This window comes from Eurosta solidaginis, chromosome 3 (assembly GCF_040869045.1).
Source record: "Eurosta solidaginis isolate ZX-2024a chromosome 3, ASM4086904v1, whole genome shotgun sequence".
NCBI lineage: Eukaryota > Metazoa > Arthropoda > Insecta > Diptera > Tephritidae > Eurosta > Eurosta solidaginis.
Window position 1 is genome coordinate 150,202,441 of NC_090321.1, and position 13,497 is coordinate 150,215,937.

The 13,497-nt window shown below is 37.8% G+C and overlaps 2 protein-coding genes across 8 annotated transcripts in view; one reads left to right on the forward strand and one right to left on the reverse strand.

Annotated features, from left to right (window-relative positions):
- Positions 1-13,497, reverse strand: part of LOC137244361 (homeobox protein 2-like) — a 664,619-nt gene that overhangs the window by 186,614 nt on the left and 464,508 nt on the right. The window lies entirely within an intron of this gene.
- On the forward strand, positions 1,049-2,568 carry LOC137246682 (uncharacterized). Its single transcript, XM_067777701.1, has 2 exons — positions 1,049-1,078; positions 2,016-2,568. Exons 1-2 carry the CDS (start codon positions 1,049-1,051, stop codon positions 2,532-2,534), a joined length of 549 nt encoding a protein of 182 aa, XP_067633802.1. The 3' UTR covers positions 2,535-2,568.

Here is a 13,497-nt window from a genome sequence, read left to right on the forward strand (position 1 = left end):
ACCAGTCTGTCCGTTTGTCACTCGGTCATAATGCTCTACCACTCACCTTCACCTAACCTTACCACGCACAAGCGCAGCACCAACACCAATATTCGAACTTAGCCCTGCACTATTTTTAATATCAATTGCCTTAAATAAAAAATTTACAAAGAATCCAAAAACTTAGTTTAAGTTAACGTATAACTAGGAGTAATTTAAGTTCAAATTCAATTGTAAGTTAGATACAGAAGCAGATATGAAACCCTATAATTGCTTAAAAGTACAAGTCCCACTTGGTTTCTGACCCACCCTAATATACAACTGCTACTAGGGGCCAATTCAAAATCCTAGAGATGCAGATATTCAAATGCTCATAAGGTCGGCAAGTAAAAGCAAAAAAAACATAAAACGCAAAAAAAAGGTGAAACCCTATTCCCTGACCTATCTCAATAATTAATTATGGAAACAAAAACAGTTCATAAATGGGGCAGAAAAACCAGTTTGGCATATTAATAAAATGTATGTATGTTTGTGGCTATGTATGTACATCTATCCCTTAAGCGCCAAATACACGACACGAACATTTCCGCGAACATTCCCGTTATGTCATGTTTCTGCGACCTTTTCTGTCGTGTATGGTGGTATTTGCCAGTTCTCGCAAATGTTCGCCAAAAATCAAAATAGCTCGTAATCGTAGTAATTTCTGAACGGAACAGACGTGCGCGGAAAAGTAAAATGGACAATAAAAAATTTCTGAGTGAATTTATTGAAATGTATAAATATTTGCCATCATTGTGGCAAGTAAAAAGCAAATGTTATTGTAATAGAATTAAAAAGAATAATGATTATGCTTTAATCGAAAAATTAAAAGAAGTAGATCCTGATGCCACAAAGGTTATAAAAAAAATAAGTAGTTTGCGGGCGCAATACCGGCGTGAATCAAAAAAAAAAGAGAGATAGTTTGAAGTCTGGTGCTGGTGCTGAGGATGAATATGTTCCTACTCTTTGGTGCTATGATTTGCTATGCTTTTTGAAAGATCAATTAGAACCTTTGGCAGGCGTTACCACAATGCAGGATGAAAATACAAACACATTTGAGGTAAGAAAAAAAGTAAAAATTTTATTGTTTCTTTTTTTTTTGTGAACACAAACATTCATTTTGTTTTTATTCCGTAAATGATTCACTTTCTTATATTTAATATATTGTTCTGCCACGGAACTGCTCCCACTGTATTAAAATAATTACAATATTTTTCTCGAGTAGTTTTTGCTAAATTGGATGCATTCTTTGCACTTGAAGCTTGAAGAGCTGTAAGTCCATGGTCATTATGCCAATCGGCGTATTCTATCGCTCCGGGATCTGTTTCTTCAACATCGAATCCACCTTCAAAATACGTCTCCTCATTTTGCCTCCGTAAAAAGTTATGCAAGTAACAACAGGTTAACACAATTTTCGTGACTTTTTCTGGTGATAAATTAATAGTTTGTAGGAGAATTCTTAATCTTGATGCTAAAATGCCAAAAAAGTTTTCAACAATTCTTCTCGCCCGAGAAAGCCTGTAGTTAAAAATTATTTCTTCTTCCTTGAGTGTGTTGTGGCTAAATGGCTTCATGATATTTTCTAACAGGGGAAAAGCATCGTCAGCTACGAATACAAATGGTAGTTTTTCTTCGCAGTTTGGAAGCGGCTGAGGGTCAGGAATTTTCAATGTTTTATTTTTTAAAGATGAAAAAAATTTTGTTTCGCTAAAAAGACCGGCATCAGACGCTCTTCCATTTGTGCCAACATCCACCATCAAAAATTCGTAATTAGCATTAACCACTGCCATTAAAATGATGGAAAATTTTTTTTTATAATTATAATAAAAAGATCCAGATCCAGGTGGCTTTATTATATTGACGTGTTTTCCATCAATTGCGCCTATACAATTTGGGAAGTTCCAGCGTGCATCAAAATTTTTCGCTTCTACCTTCCAATCTTTTTCTGTTTGTGGAAGCTGAAAAGTAATGAAAAACTTATAAATCTTTCTTTTTAGGAATTCACTGTTCGACCAAGCAAAAGAAAAGTTTTTGAAGAAGATACACTTATTAAAATTGCATGCGAGAGACTTGCCAACAGCCGCGAACCCACAGAAGGTGACTCCTTGGCTCAATCGTGGGCTTCACAATATAGTGAAATGGAGGCCTACCAGAAAACGATTGCGCGAAAAATCATATCAGATGTTTTATTTCAAGGTTGCTTGGGAGCATTGGAATTTAGACACGCGATTCAAATCCAAAATGTTTTTAACCCAAGTCAAATATTAACACCAAATGTCATTCCGCAATACCCAATGCGCACGTCTACACAACTTAACTACGCGGTGCCCCAACACATGCAGAATTATACAATAAGAGTTCCGACTCCTTTAAGTAGCGGCTCGTCCATAAACAGTAGTAGAATGTCACCTCAAGTCACACAAAACGTACGAATCGTTGAAGATACATCATCCATTAATTCGAGCTCGGTAGAAAACTTACAAAATTTCTTTGCATCGTTTGAAACGGACGAATAATTTATTTTTATTTTTACTTCAAAAAACCAATAATTTTCAGAAACACATACATATGTACACATGAAACTTTTCTTGTTTAGTCGAAAACAAATAATTTATCAATAAATAATTACCTTAATAAAATGTTTCAATTGATTTATTATTGTATCACAAGTCTCTGTAACTATTTTCCCAATCGTTTGGGGCGCAATTGCTGTCAAAAATTTTAAGTCTTCAAAGCTATTGCCACTAGCTAGAAAGCGCAAAGTTAAAGCAAGGCGGTGATGAGGGGGAAATGTGGTCAAATGTTGCCTTGCTCATACGAACGTAATTTTTAAAATCATTTTGTGACGTGAATTCCAGTTCTTTAATAAGCTCACTTTGTCCAAGAACTGCTCGTTTTTTAAACCATTCTTTGCACCAAATTCTTTTTTTGCGATCTCTCTTTTTTTACGCTTAATTGCCACAGCGAGCAATATTGCTGCAGCACAATTGTTGTCCGTATTCATCGCTGTCTGAAAGAGAACTAATGTTCGGCCAAAAGTTCGTATGGTGTATGGCCAAAGCTGCGAACAAGATTGCGGAATGTTCGTGGAAATGTTCGTGTCGTGTATTTGGCGCTTTAGGCTAAAGTTTCCTCTTTTGCTTATCTTCTATTTTCTCAAGAAGATCAGGCAGTATATGTTAATATATGTGCAAGTTAACGCCACCATTCACCCATAGTACTTACCCGCCAAGTAAACAAATATAGCTTCATTGAAACACTTAGGCATATGAGTTAGATGTGTCTTTGCTACAATGCCAATTAGTAACCACACATTTTGATTCTAAACAGGAAGAGCTAAAGTAAATAATATCTCAAATATCTTAAGCTCTGCATTTTTAATCTAAACAGGAAAAGCTAAAGTAAATAATCACTCAAATATTCATTTGGCTATTTTTATTGATTTTTCAAGGGCAAGCCATTTCAAGGCTAAACCTATTTCATCAGATGATGAAATTGGTTTTAAGTAAACATTTAAGCTTCACATTACTTAGAACTTAAGCGCGAAGCAATTGTATGTAGTGGCAAGTAAATAAGGTATAAATAAGAGAAGATCAATAAAGATTTTTAGATTTGATTTGAACCACCAAGCAGGACGGTTGATTTTTTAAAACCTTTCGCGCTTCGTGTGAAAGTTAAGTGGCGATCCTGCCAGGAGCAATTTCTAAAAAAAACAAGTAAGGAAGGCTAAGTTCGGGTGTAACCGAACATTACATACTCAGTTGAGAGCTATGGAGACAAAATAAGGAAAATCACCATGTAGGAAAATGAACCTAGGGTAACCCTGGAATGTGGTTGTATGACATGTGTATCAAATGGAAGGTATTAAAGAGTATTTTAAGAGAGAGTAGGCCATAGTTCTATGGATGGACGCCATTTAGGGATATCGCCATAAAGGTGGACCAGGGCTGACTCTAGAATGTGTTTGTACGATATGGGTATCAAATGAAAGGTGATAATGAGTATTTTGAAAAGGAGTGATCCTTAGTTCCATAGGTGGACGCCGTTTCGAGATATCGCCATAAAGGTGGACCAGGGGTGTCTCTAGTTGTACGATATGGGAATCAAATGAAAGGTGTTACTGAGCATTTTAAGAGGGAGTGGGCATTAGGTCTATAGGTGGACGCCTTTTCGAAATGTCGCCATTAGGGTGGGCCAGGGGTGACTCTAGAATGTTTGTACGATATGGGTATCAAACGAAAGGTGTTACTGAGCATTTTAAGAGGGAGTGGGCATTAGGTCTATAGGTGGACGCCTTTTCGAGATATCGTCATTAGGGTGGGCCAGGGGTGACTCTAGAATGTGTTTGTACGATATGGGTATCAAACGAAAGGTGTTACTGAGCATTTTAAGAGGGAGTGGGCATTAGGTCTATAGGTGGACGCCTTTTCGAGATATCGCCATTAGGGTGGGCCAGGGGTGACTCTAGAATGTGTTTGTACGATATGGGTATCAAACGAAAGGTGTTACTGAGCATTTTAAGAGGGAGTGGGCATTAGGTCTATAGGTGGACGCCTTTTCGAGATATCGCCATTAGGGTGGGCCAGGGGTGACTCTAGAATGTTTGTACGATATGGGTATCAAACGAAAGGTGTTACTGAGCATTTTAAGAGGGAGTGGGCATTAGATCTATAGGTGGACGCCTTTTCGAGATATCGCCATTAGGGTGGGCCAGGGGTGACTCTAGAATGTGTTTGTACGATATGGGTATCAAACGAAAGGTGTTACTGAGCATTTTAAGAGGGAGTGGGCATTAGGTCTATAGGTGGACGCCTTTTCGAGATATCGCCATTAGGGTGGGCCAGGGGTGACTCTAGAATGTTTGTACGATATGGGTATCAAACGAAAGGTGTTACTGAGCATTTTAAGAGGGAGTGGGCATTAGGTCTATAGGTGGACGCCTTTTCGAGATATCGCCATTAGGGTGGGCCAGGGGTGACTCTAGAATGTTTGTACGATATGGGTATCAAACGAAAGGTGCTACTGAGCATTTTAAGAGGGAGCGGGCATGAGGTCTATAGGTGGACGCCTTTTCGAGATATCGTCATTAGGGTGGGCCAGGGGTGACTCTAGAATGTGTTTGTACGATATGGGTATCAAACGAAAGGTGTTACTGAGCATTTTAAGAGGGAGTGGGCATTAGGTCTATAGGTGGACGCCTTTTCGAGATATCGCCATTAGGGTGGGCCAAGGGTTACTCTAGAATGTTTGTACGATATGGGTATCAAACGAAAGGTGCTACTGAGCATTTTAAGAGGGAGCGAGCATGAGGTCTATAGGTGGACGCCATTTCGAGATATCGCCATTAGGGTGGGCCAGGGTGACTCTAGAATGTGTTTGTACGATATGGGTATCAAATGAAAGGTGGTAATGAGTATTTTAAAAGGGAGTAATCCTTAGTTCTATAGGTGGACGCCTTTTCGAGATATCGCCATAAAGGTGGACCAAGGGTGACTCTAGAATGTTTGTACGATATGGGTATCAAACGAAAGGTGTTACTGAGCATTTTAAGAGGGAGTGGGTATTAGGTCTATAGGTGGACGCCTTTTCGAGATATCGCCATTAGGGTGGGCCAGGGGTGACTCTAGAATGTTTGTACGATATGGGTATCAAACGAAAGGTGTTACTGAGCATTTTAAGAGGGAGTGTAGGTCTATAGGTGGACGCCTTTTCGAGATATCGCCATTAGGGTGGGCCAGGGGTGACTCTAGAATGTTTGTACGATATGGGTATCAAACGAAAGGTGTTACTGAGCATTTTAAGAGGGAGTGGACATTAGGTATATAGGTGGACGCATTTTCGAGATATCGCCATTAGGGTGGGCCAGGGGTGACTCTAGAATGTTTGTACGATATGGGTATCAAACGAAAGGTGTTACTGAGCATTTTAAGAGGGAGTGGGCATTAGGTCTATAGGTGGACGCCTTTTCGAGATATCGCCATTAGGGTGGGCCAGGGTGACTCTAGAATGTGTTTGTACGATATGGGTATCAAACGAAAGGTGTTACTGAGCATTTTAAGAGGGAGTGGACATTAGGTCTATAGGTGGACGCCTTTTCGAGATATCGCCATTAGGGTGGGCCAGGGTGACTCTAGAATGTGTTTGTACGATATGGATATCAAATTAAAAGTATTAATGAGGGTTTTAAAAGAGAGTGGCCCTTAGATGTATATGTGAAGGCGTTCTCGCGATATCGACCAAAATGTGGACCAGGTGATCCAGAAAATCATCTGTCGGGTACTCCTAATTTATTTATATATGCAATACCACTAACAGTATTCCTGCCAAGATTCCAAGGGCTGTTGATTTCGCCTTGTAGAACTTTTTCCTTTTCTTCGACTTACTATGGTAGGTATGGTAAGGTATTTTACAAAGTTTTTTCCAAAGTTATATTTTGCGTCAATAAACCAATCCAGTTACCATGTTTCATCCCTTTTTTCGTAGTTGGTATAGAATTATGGCATTTTTTTCATTTTTCGTAATTTTCGATATCGATAAAGTGGCCGTGGTTGTGGTCGGATTTCGGCCATTTTTTATACCAAGATAAAGTGAGTTCAGATAAGTACGTGGGCTAAGTTTAGTAAAGATATATCGGTTTTTGCTCAAGTTATTGTGTTAACGGCCGAGCGAAGGACAGACGTTGGACTGTGGATAAAAACTGGGCGTGGCTTCCACCGATTTCGCCCATTTTCACAGAGAACAGTTACCGTCACAGAATCTATGCTCCTACCAAATTTGAGAAGGATTGGTAAATTTTTGTTCGACTTATGGCATTAAAAGTATTCTAGACAAACTAAATGAAAATGGGCGGAGCCACACCCATTTTGAAATTTTCTTTTATTTTTGTATTTTGTTGCATCATGTCATTGCTGGAGTTGGATTTTGACTTAATTTACTTATATACAGTAAAGATATTAAATTTTTTGTTAAAATTTGAATTAAAAAAATTTTTTTTTAAAAAGTGGGCGTGTTCTTCATCCAATTTTGCTAATTTTTATTTAGCACATATATAGTAATAGTAGAAACGTTCCTGCCAAATCTCATCATGATATCTTCAACGACTGCCAAATTACAGCTTGCAAAACTTTTAAATTACCTTCTTGTAAAAGTGGGCGGTGCCACGCCCATTGTCCAAAATCTTACTAATTTTCTCTTCTGCGTCATAACATCAACCCATCTACCAAGTTTCATCGCTTTAGCCGCCTTTGGCAATGAATTATCGCATTTTTTCGATTTTTCGAAATTTTCGATATCGAAAAAGTGGGCGTTGTTATAGTCCGATATCGTTCATTTTAAATAGCGATCTGAGATGAGTGCTCAGGAACCTACATACCAAATTTCATCAAGATACCTCAAAATTTACTCAAGTTATCGTGTTAACGGACGGACGGACATGGCTCAATCAAATTTTTTTTCGATCCTGATTATTTTGATATATGGAAGTCTATATCTATCTCGATTCCTTTATATATGTACAACCAACCGTTATCCAATCAAACTTAATATACTCTGTGAGCTCTGCTCAACTGAGTATAAAAACATCTCCTAAAGGTAACAATAACAAGTAAGAAAGGCTAAGTTGGGGTGTAACCGAACATTACATACTCAGTTGAGAGCTATGGAGACAAAATAAAGAAAATCACCATGTAGGAAAATGAACCTGGGGTAACCCTGGAATGTGGTTGTATGACATGTGTATCAAATGGAAGGTATTAAAGAGTATTTTAAGAGAGAGTAGGCCATAGTTCTATGGATGGACGCCATTTAGGGATATCGCCATAAAGGTGGACCAGGGCTGACTCTAGAATTTGTTTGTACGATATGGGTATCAAATGAAAGGTGTTACTGAGCATTTTAAGAGGGAGCGGGCCTTAGGTCTATCGGTGGACGCCTTTTCGAGATATTGCCATTAAGGTGGGTCAGGGGTGACTCTAGAATGTGTTTGTACGATATGGGTATCAAATGAAAGGTGGTAATGAGTATTTTAAAAGGGAATGGGCTTTAGTTCTATAGGTGAACGCCTTTTCGAGAAATCGCCATAAAGGTGGACCAGGGGTAACTCTAGAATATGTTTGTACGATATGGGTATCAAATGAAAGGTGTTAATAAGTATTTTCAATGGGGGTGATCCTTAGTTCCATAGGTGGACGCCGTTTCGAGATATCGCCATAAAGGTGGACCAGGGGTGACTCCAGAATGTGTTTGTACGATATGGGAATCAAATGAAAGGTGTTACTGAGCATTTTAAGAGGGAGTGGGCATTAGGTCTATAGGTGGACGCCTTTTCGAGATGTCGCCATTAGGGTGGGCCAGGGGTGACTCTAGAATGTTTGTACGATATGGGTATCAAACGAAAGGTGTTACTGAGCATTTTAAAAGGGAGTGAGCATTAGGTCTATAGGTGGACGCCTTTTCGAAATATCGCCATTAGGGTGGGCCAGGGGTGACTCTAGAATGTGTTTTTACGATATGGGTATCAAATGAAAGGTGGTAATGAGTATTTTAAAAGGGAGTAATCCTTAGTTCTATAGGTGGAAGCCTTTTCGAGATATCGCCATAAAGGTGGACCAGGGGTGACTCGTGAATGTTTGTACGATATGGGTATCAAACGAAAGGTGTTACTGAGCATTTTAAGAAGGAGTGGGCATTAGGTCTATGGGTGGACGCCTTTTCGAGATATCGCCATTAGGGTGGGCCAGGGGTGACTCTAGAATGTGTTTGTACGATATGGGTATCAAACGAAAGGTGTTACTGAGCATTTTAAGAGGGAGTGGGCATTAGGTCTATAGGTGGACGCCTTTTCGCGATATCGCCATTAGGGTGGGACAGGGGTGACTCTAGAATGTTTGTACGATATGGGTATCAAACGAAAGGTGTTACTGAGCATTTTAAGAGGGAGTGGGCATTAGGTCTATAAGTGGACGCCTTTTTGAGATATCGCCATTAGGGTGGGCCAGGGGTGACTCTAGAATGTTTGTACGATATGGGTAAATAACGAAAGGTGTTACTGAGCATTTTAAGAGGGAGTGGGCATTAGGTCTATAGGTGGACGCCTTTGCGAGATATCGCCATTAGGGTGGGCCAGGGGTGACTCTAGAATGTTTGTACGATATGGGTATCAAACGAAAGGTGTTACTGAGCATTTTAAGTGGGAGTAGGCATTAGGTCTATAGGTGGACACCTTTTCGAGATATCGCCATTAGGGTGGGCCAGGGGTGACTCTAGAATGTTTGTACGATATGGGTATCAAACGAAAGGTGTTACTGAGCATTTTAGGAGGGAGAGGGCATTAGGTCTATAGGTGGACGCCTTTTCGAGATATCGGCATTAGGGTGGGCCAGGGGTGACTCTAGAATGTTTGTACGATATGGGTATCAAACGAAAGGTGTTACTGAGCATTTTAAGAGGGAGTGGGCATTAGGTCTATAGGTGGACGCCTTTTTGAGATATCGCCATTAGGGTGGGCCAGGGGTGACTCTAGAATGTTTGCACGATATGGGTAAATAACGAAAGGTGTTACTGAGCATTTTAAGAGGGAGTGGGCATTAGGTCTATAGGTGGACGCCTTTTCGAGATTTGTATTTTGTATTTTTTTTTGTATTGTATATTCTTTATCTTCTTATAAATACGTACAATTTTCCAAGTAGTACAATATAAAAAGTAACAAATTCAAATAAGAAAATAGTTAATGACATTAAATGCTAATTATAAAAGCAGTGGAAATGTCATTTCCTTTAAATATAATTATAAATGCTTGTGGGGCGCATAATAATCACAAGATATAATTTCTACAATCTCTAGTTAAAATAACGACCAGAGAATAACTATTTTAAATAAAAAAAAAATACTATATTAAATAAAAAGAAATACTATAAATAACATAGTGCTTACATATAAAGCTAAAAATTTCATAAATATTACATAGCGGAATTTATACGATGGGTCGCAACAGAATTTCTACACCCTCATGATTGAAACCAAGTAGCCACCGTGTCACTTCCCTCATAAACTTAGAAAGTTTTCTAATGAGTTGTATTACAGCAGGTAATTTATTATACAGTTTACATGACACGATTGTGTAAAAGTTACGGAAAAGTGTGGTCCGAAAACGAGGAATTTTTACACTTGATAACGGTCTACTTCTTAGGCTGTAAGGGTTATATATCGCGCTTTGTGAATACCCACTCCTTATAAAAAAAATTTTCAAAACTTTGTAATAGTACAAGTGTCGAATGGGAAGTATGTTTAATTTTTTGAAAAGGTCCATAGAGTGGGATAAACGGTCTGCGTTAGGATTAAAAGCGCATTTAGCTTACTAGCATACGCTCCACCCCAGCAACTGATTCCATATTGTAATTTTGAGTGGACTAACCCATGATATATTAATGCTAACATTCGATTTGATCACAGCCTTTTTAGGTAAAAGAATGAACGAACCGCTGACAACATGTACGATTTCAAAGCAAAAATATGTGACGACCAACTTAGGCTTTGGTCGAATATAACTCCTAAATATTTAAAATTAGGGACCACATCAATTTTAAAGCAATTACTGTCACAACTTATTGTCTCGTCAAAGGTGTTGACAGAGTTTTGATGATTACAGTTACTTGAACACGTACGAAACCGCATACAGTTCGATCCGTGAAAGAAAATATCGTTTCTAGGTAACTCCTTTCCGCATTGATTAAAGTACATCAACTTTGTCTTGTTGCTTACCACGAGTTTGTGGCTAGCAAACCAAGACCTCAGCATAAAAACATCGTGAATGATATCAGCAAAAAGGTTAAATTCATTTGTAGATCCATATGCAATGCCAAGGTCATCTGCAAATGCTGTTACTTTACCAACAAACGGCAACGAGAATAGTGAGTTAATGTATATTAGAAACAAGATAGGTCCAAGAACCGAGCCTTGTGGCACCCCTAAGGTAATAGGTATGGGTTCACTTTGAATATTTACAACTTTAACTTTCTGAATTCTATTCGTTAAGTATGACTTAAACCAACTAAAAACGTTGCCACGAAAACCAGCGGAGCTAAGCTTACTCAGTAGAATATTATGGTCCACCATATCAAATGCTTTAGTAATATCTACAAACAGACTAGCGCAACACATTTTTTCGTCAATCGCCTTATGTATAAAGGAAGAAAAGTCTAAAAGAGCATCTTCAGTTGAGAGATCTGACATAAAACCAAATTGCTTGGGACTAAAAAATTTTATTTTGTTGAGATAAGTTAACACCCTAGCCTTAACTGCCTTTTCAAAGATTTTCGAGATTGAGGATAGCAAGGATATAGGCCTGTAATTATTCTTGTCTTTTTTATCTCCCTTTTTGAACAGCGGTATCACGGTAGCACATTTTAAATCTTCTGGAAAAACTCCGGAGGTTATACTCAAATTAAATATATGCTTTAAAATATCAACGATATTAAAAGCTATGCTTTTTAAGGTCCTATTTGAAATGTTGTCAATGCCACTTGAATCAGACTTGCTCAAAGTTTGAATTATTTTAAGAATTTCTGAACCTGTATTTGGATCAAAGAAACAACTATTACTGGGAGTTCTGAATTCTGTGATGTTTCGATTTTTACGACACATGCAGATATTTGGATTCCTCATTGTATTAGAAGCTGCTCCTACATTTACAAAAAAATTATTAAGTTCATTAGCTACTACCAGAGTCTCCGATGTATCCACGCCATCCACATTTAACACAATCGAGTCGGACCTTTTCTTATAGTTTCGGTTCATTATTATATTTACAGCTGCCCATTCCTTTTTCGTGTTACCTTGCGCTGATAGAAAGAGATTTTGATAATATTTTTCCCGAGTTGAACTTATTTCTTTATTAAGATTATATGTCAACCGGCGGACACGGTTTCTCAGCTTAGTGTTGGCCGGATTTCTTTTGCATTTTTTGCGTAACCTATTCTTCAGTCGGATCTTATGTAACAAAGTACGAGTTATCCATGGCTTGAGAGTTAAAGATGATGGTCTTGGAAAGAAACAAATACTCGAATTGTTAATGTGAACCGTGAGTTTATTCATAAATAAATTATATGCCTTGGCAACGTCTGTTTCACCATAAACCGTTTCCCAGTTTTCCTCGCGAAGATATTCATTGAAAACGTTAAAATTTATTTTCCTGGTACCTGATGGGGTATATAAATTGGTAATACGCCTACTTACATTTATGTTTTGAGATTGAATACCAGTCATGCAATGATCAGAGATTCCGAAATCAATATTTATACCCATATGTATGTTATCTTCCAAATTATTTAACCTACCATATACATGGTCTAAACAGGTTCCTGAATCTGGGCGGGTAGTCTCATGAATGAATGAAACTAGACCATGGTCGGCAAGAAGTGTAAGATAATTGTCTAATAAAACATTATGACTATGTAAGTCAAAATTAAAATCACCCATTATAACAGTATTTGCTGCTTTTTCTCTACTTAAAAAGAGAGAAAACTCCTCATGAAAGAGTTTAAAAGAAATTGAATGGAACCTATACAGGCAAATAAAAGTGTATTGGACATTGGATATTAGCATTGAAATTTTTATGACATCAGCGCTTGATAAGCTAACGCATGTCACTTCATACTTATAGATATCTCGCACAAAAACACCAACACCTCCGGCAGAATACGAGTCATTTGCATTAGCAGAAAAATTATAACCAGGTATATTATAATCGTTAATTTCGTAGGAAAAAATCCAAATTTCTGAAACAAATATTATATCGGGAAGTTTACCAAGGGATTCAAGGTTGCAAACCAAGGAGTCAATTTCCGTCTTAGACTTCTTACATTTTGGTGAACAACAGTAAATATATTATCTTCAGAGGTTAATAAATTAGAGTCATTGATGACATTTGCGATGGGGCTGTTATCAATAAAAACGGATCTTGAGTTCATAATAATTTAAAAGTAAAAGAAAAGAAAACAAAAATGTAAATTGAAATCAGCAAGATCGTCAAAAGTTCTTATAATAACAGCAGTATCGCTTTCATTTTTTTTCATTAGCAGTCTCGAATTTTTTAACCATAAGTATTTAAATCTTTTTTCTTTTTTTACTTTGTTTGCAGCTGAAAAAAGAGCTCTAAAATAACTTGTAAAGCTATTGTTTATGTATATATTTTTATTTCGGTCATCAGAAAAAAGCGACGTATTTAACTTTTTCCTTGCAGTTCGTTTGGCCATCATGATTTTCTTTTTGCTTTCGAACGATTTAAATTTTACGCAGACAATCTTACTGTCATTGACATTTGATGATTGGGATCGCCGTGCACTGGCATGCTTAATGCTAATGTTTTCGATATCATCGTTCATTAACTCCACATTTAATGCATCACTGAAAATTTTCGCCATACATTCTTTAACATTTTCTATGTTGACGTTCGGTACACCAACAACCTCAATACAATTCTCT

Bases quoted from the DNA above. Each gene is read 5' to 3' on its own strand.
- LOC137246682 (XM_067777701.1), top strand. From the start codon at position 1,049: ATGCAGGATGAAAATACAAACACATTTGAG. The intron at 1,079-2,015 runs GTAAGAAAAAAA...CTTTCTTTTTAG, and splicing joins AAAATACAAACACATTTGAG to GAATTCACTGTTCGACCAAG.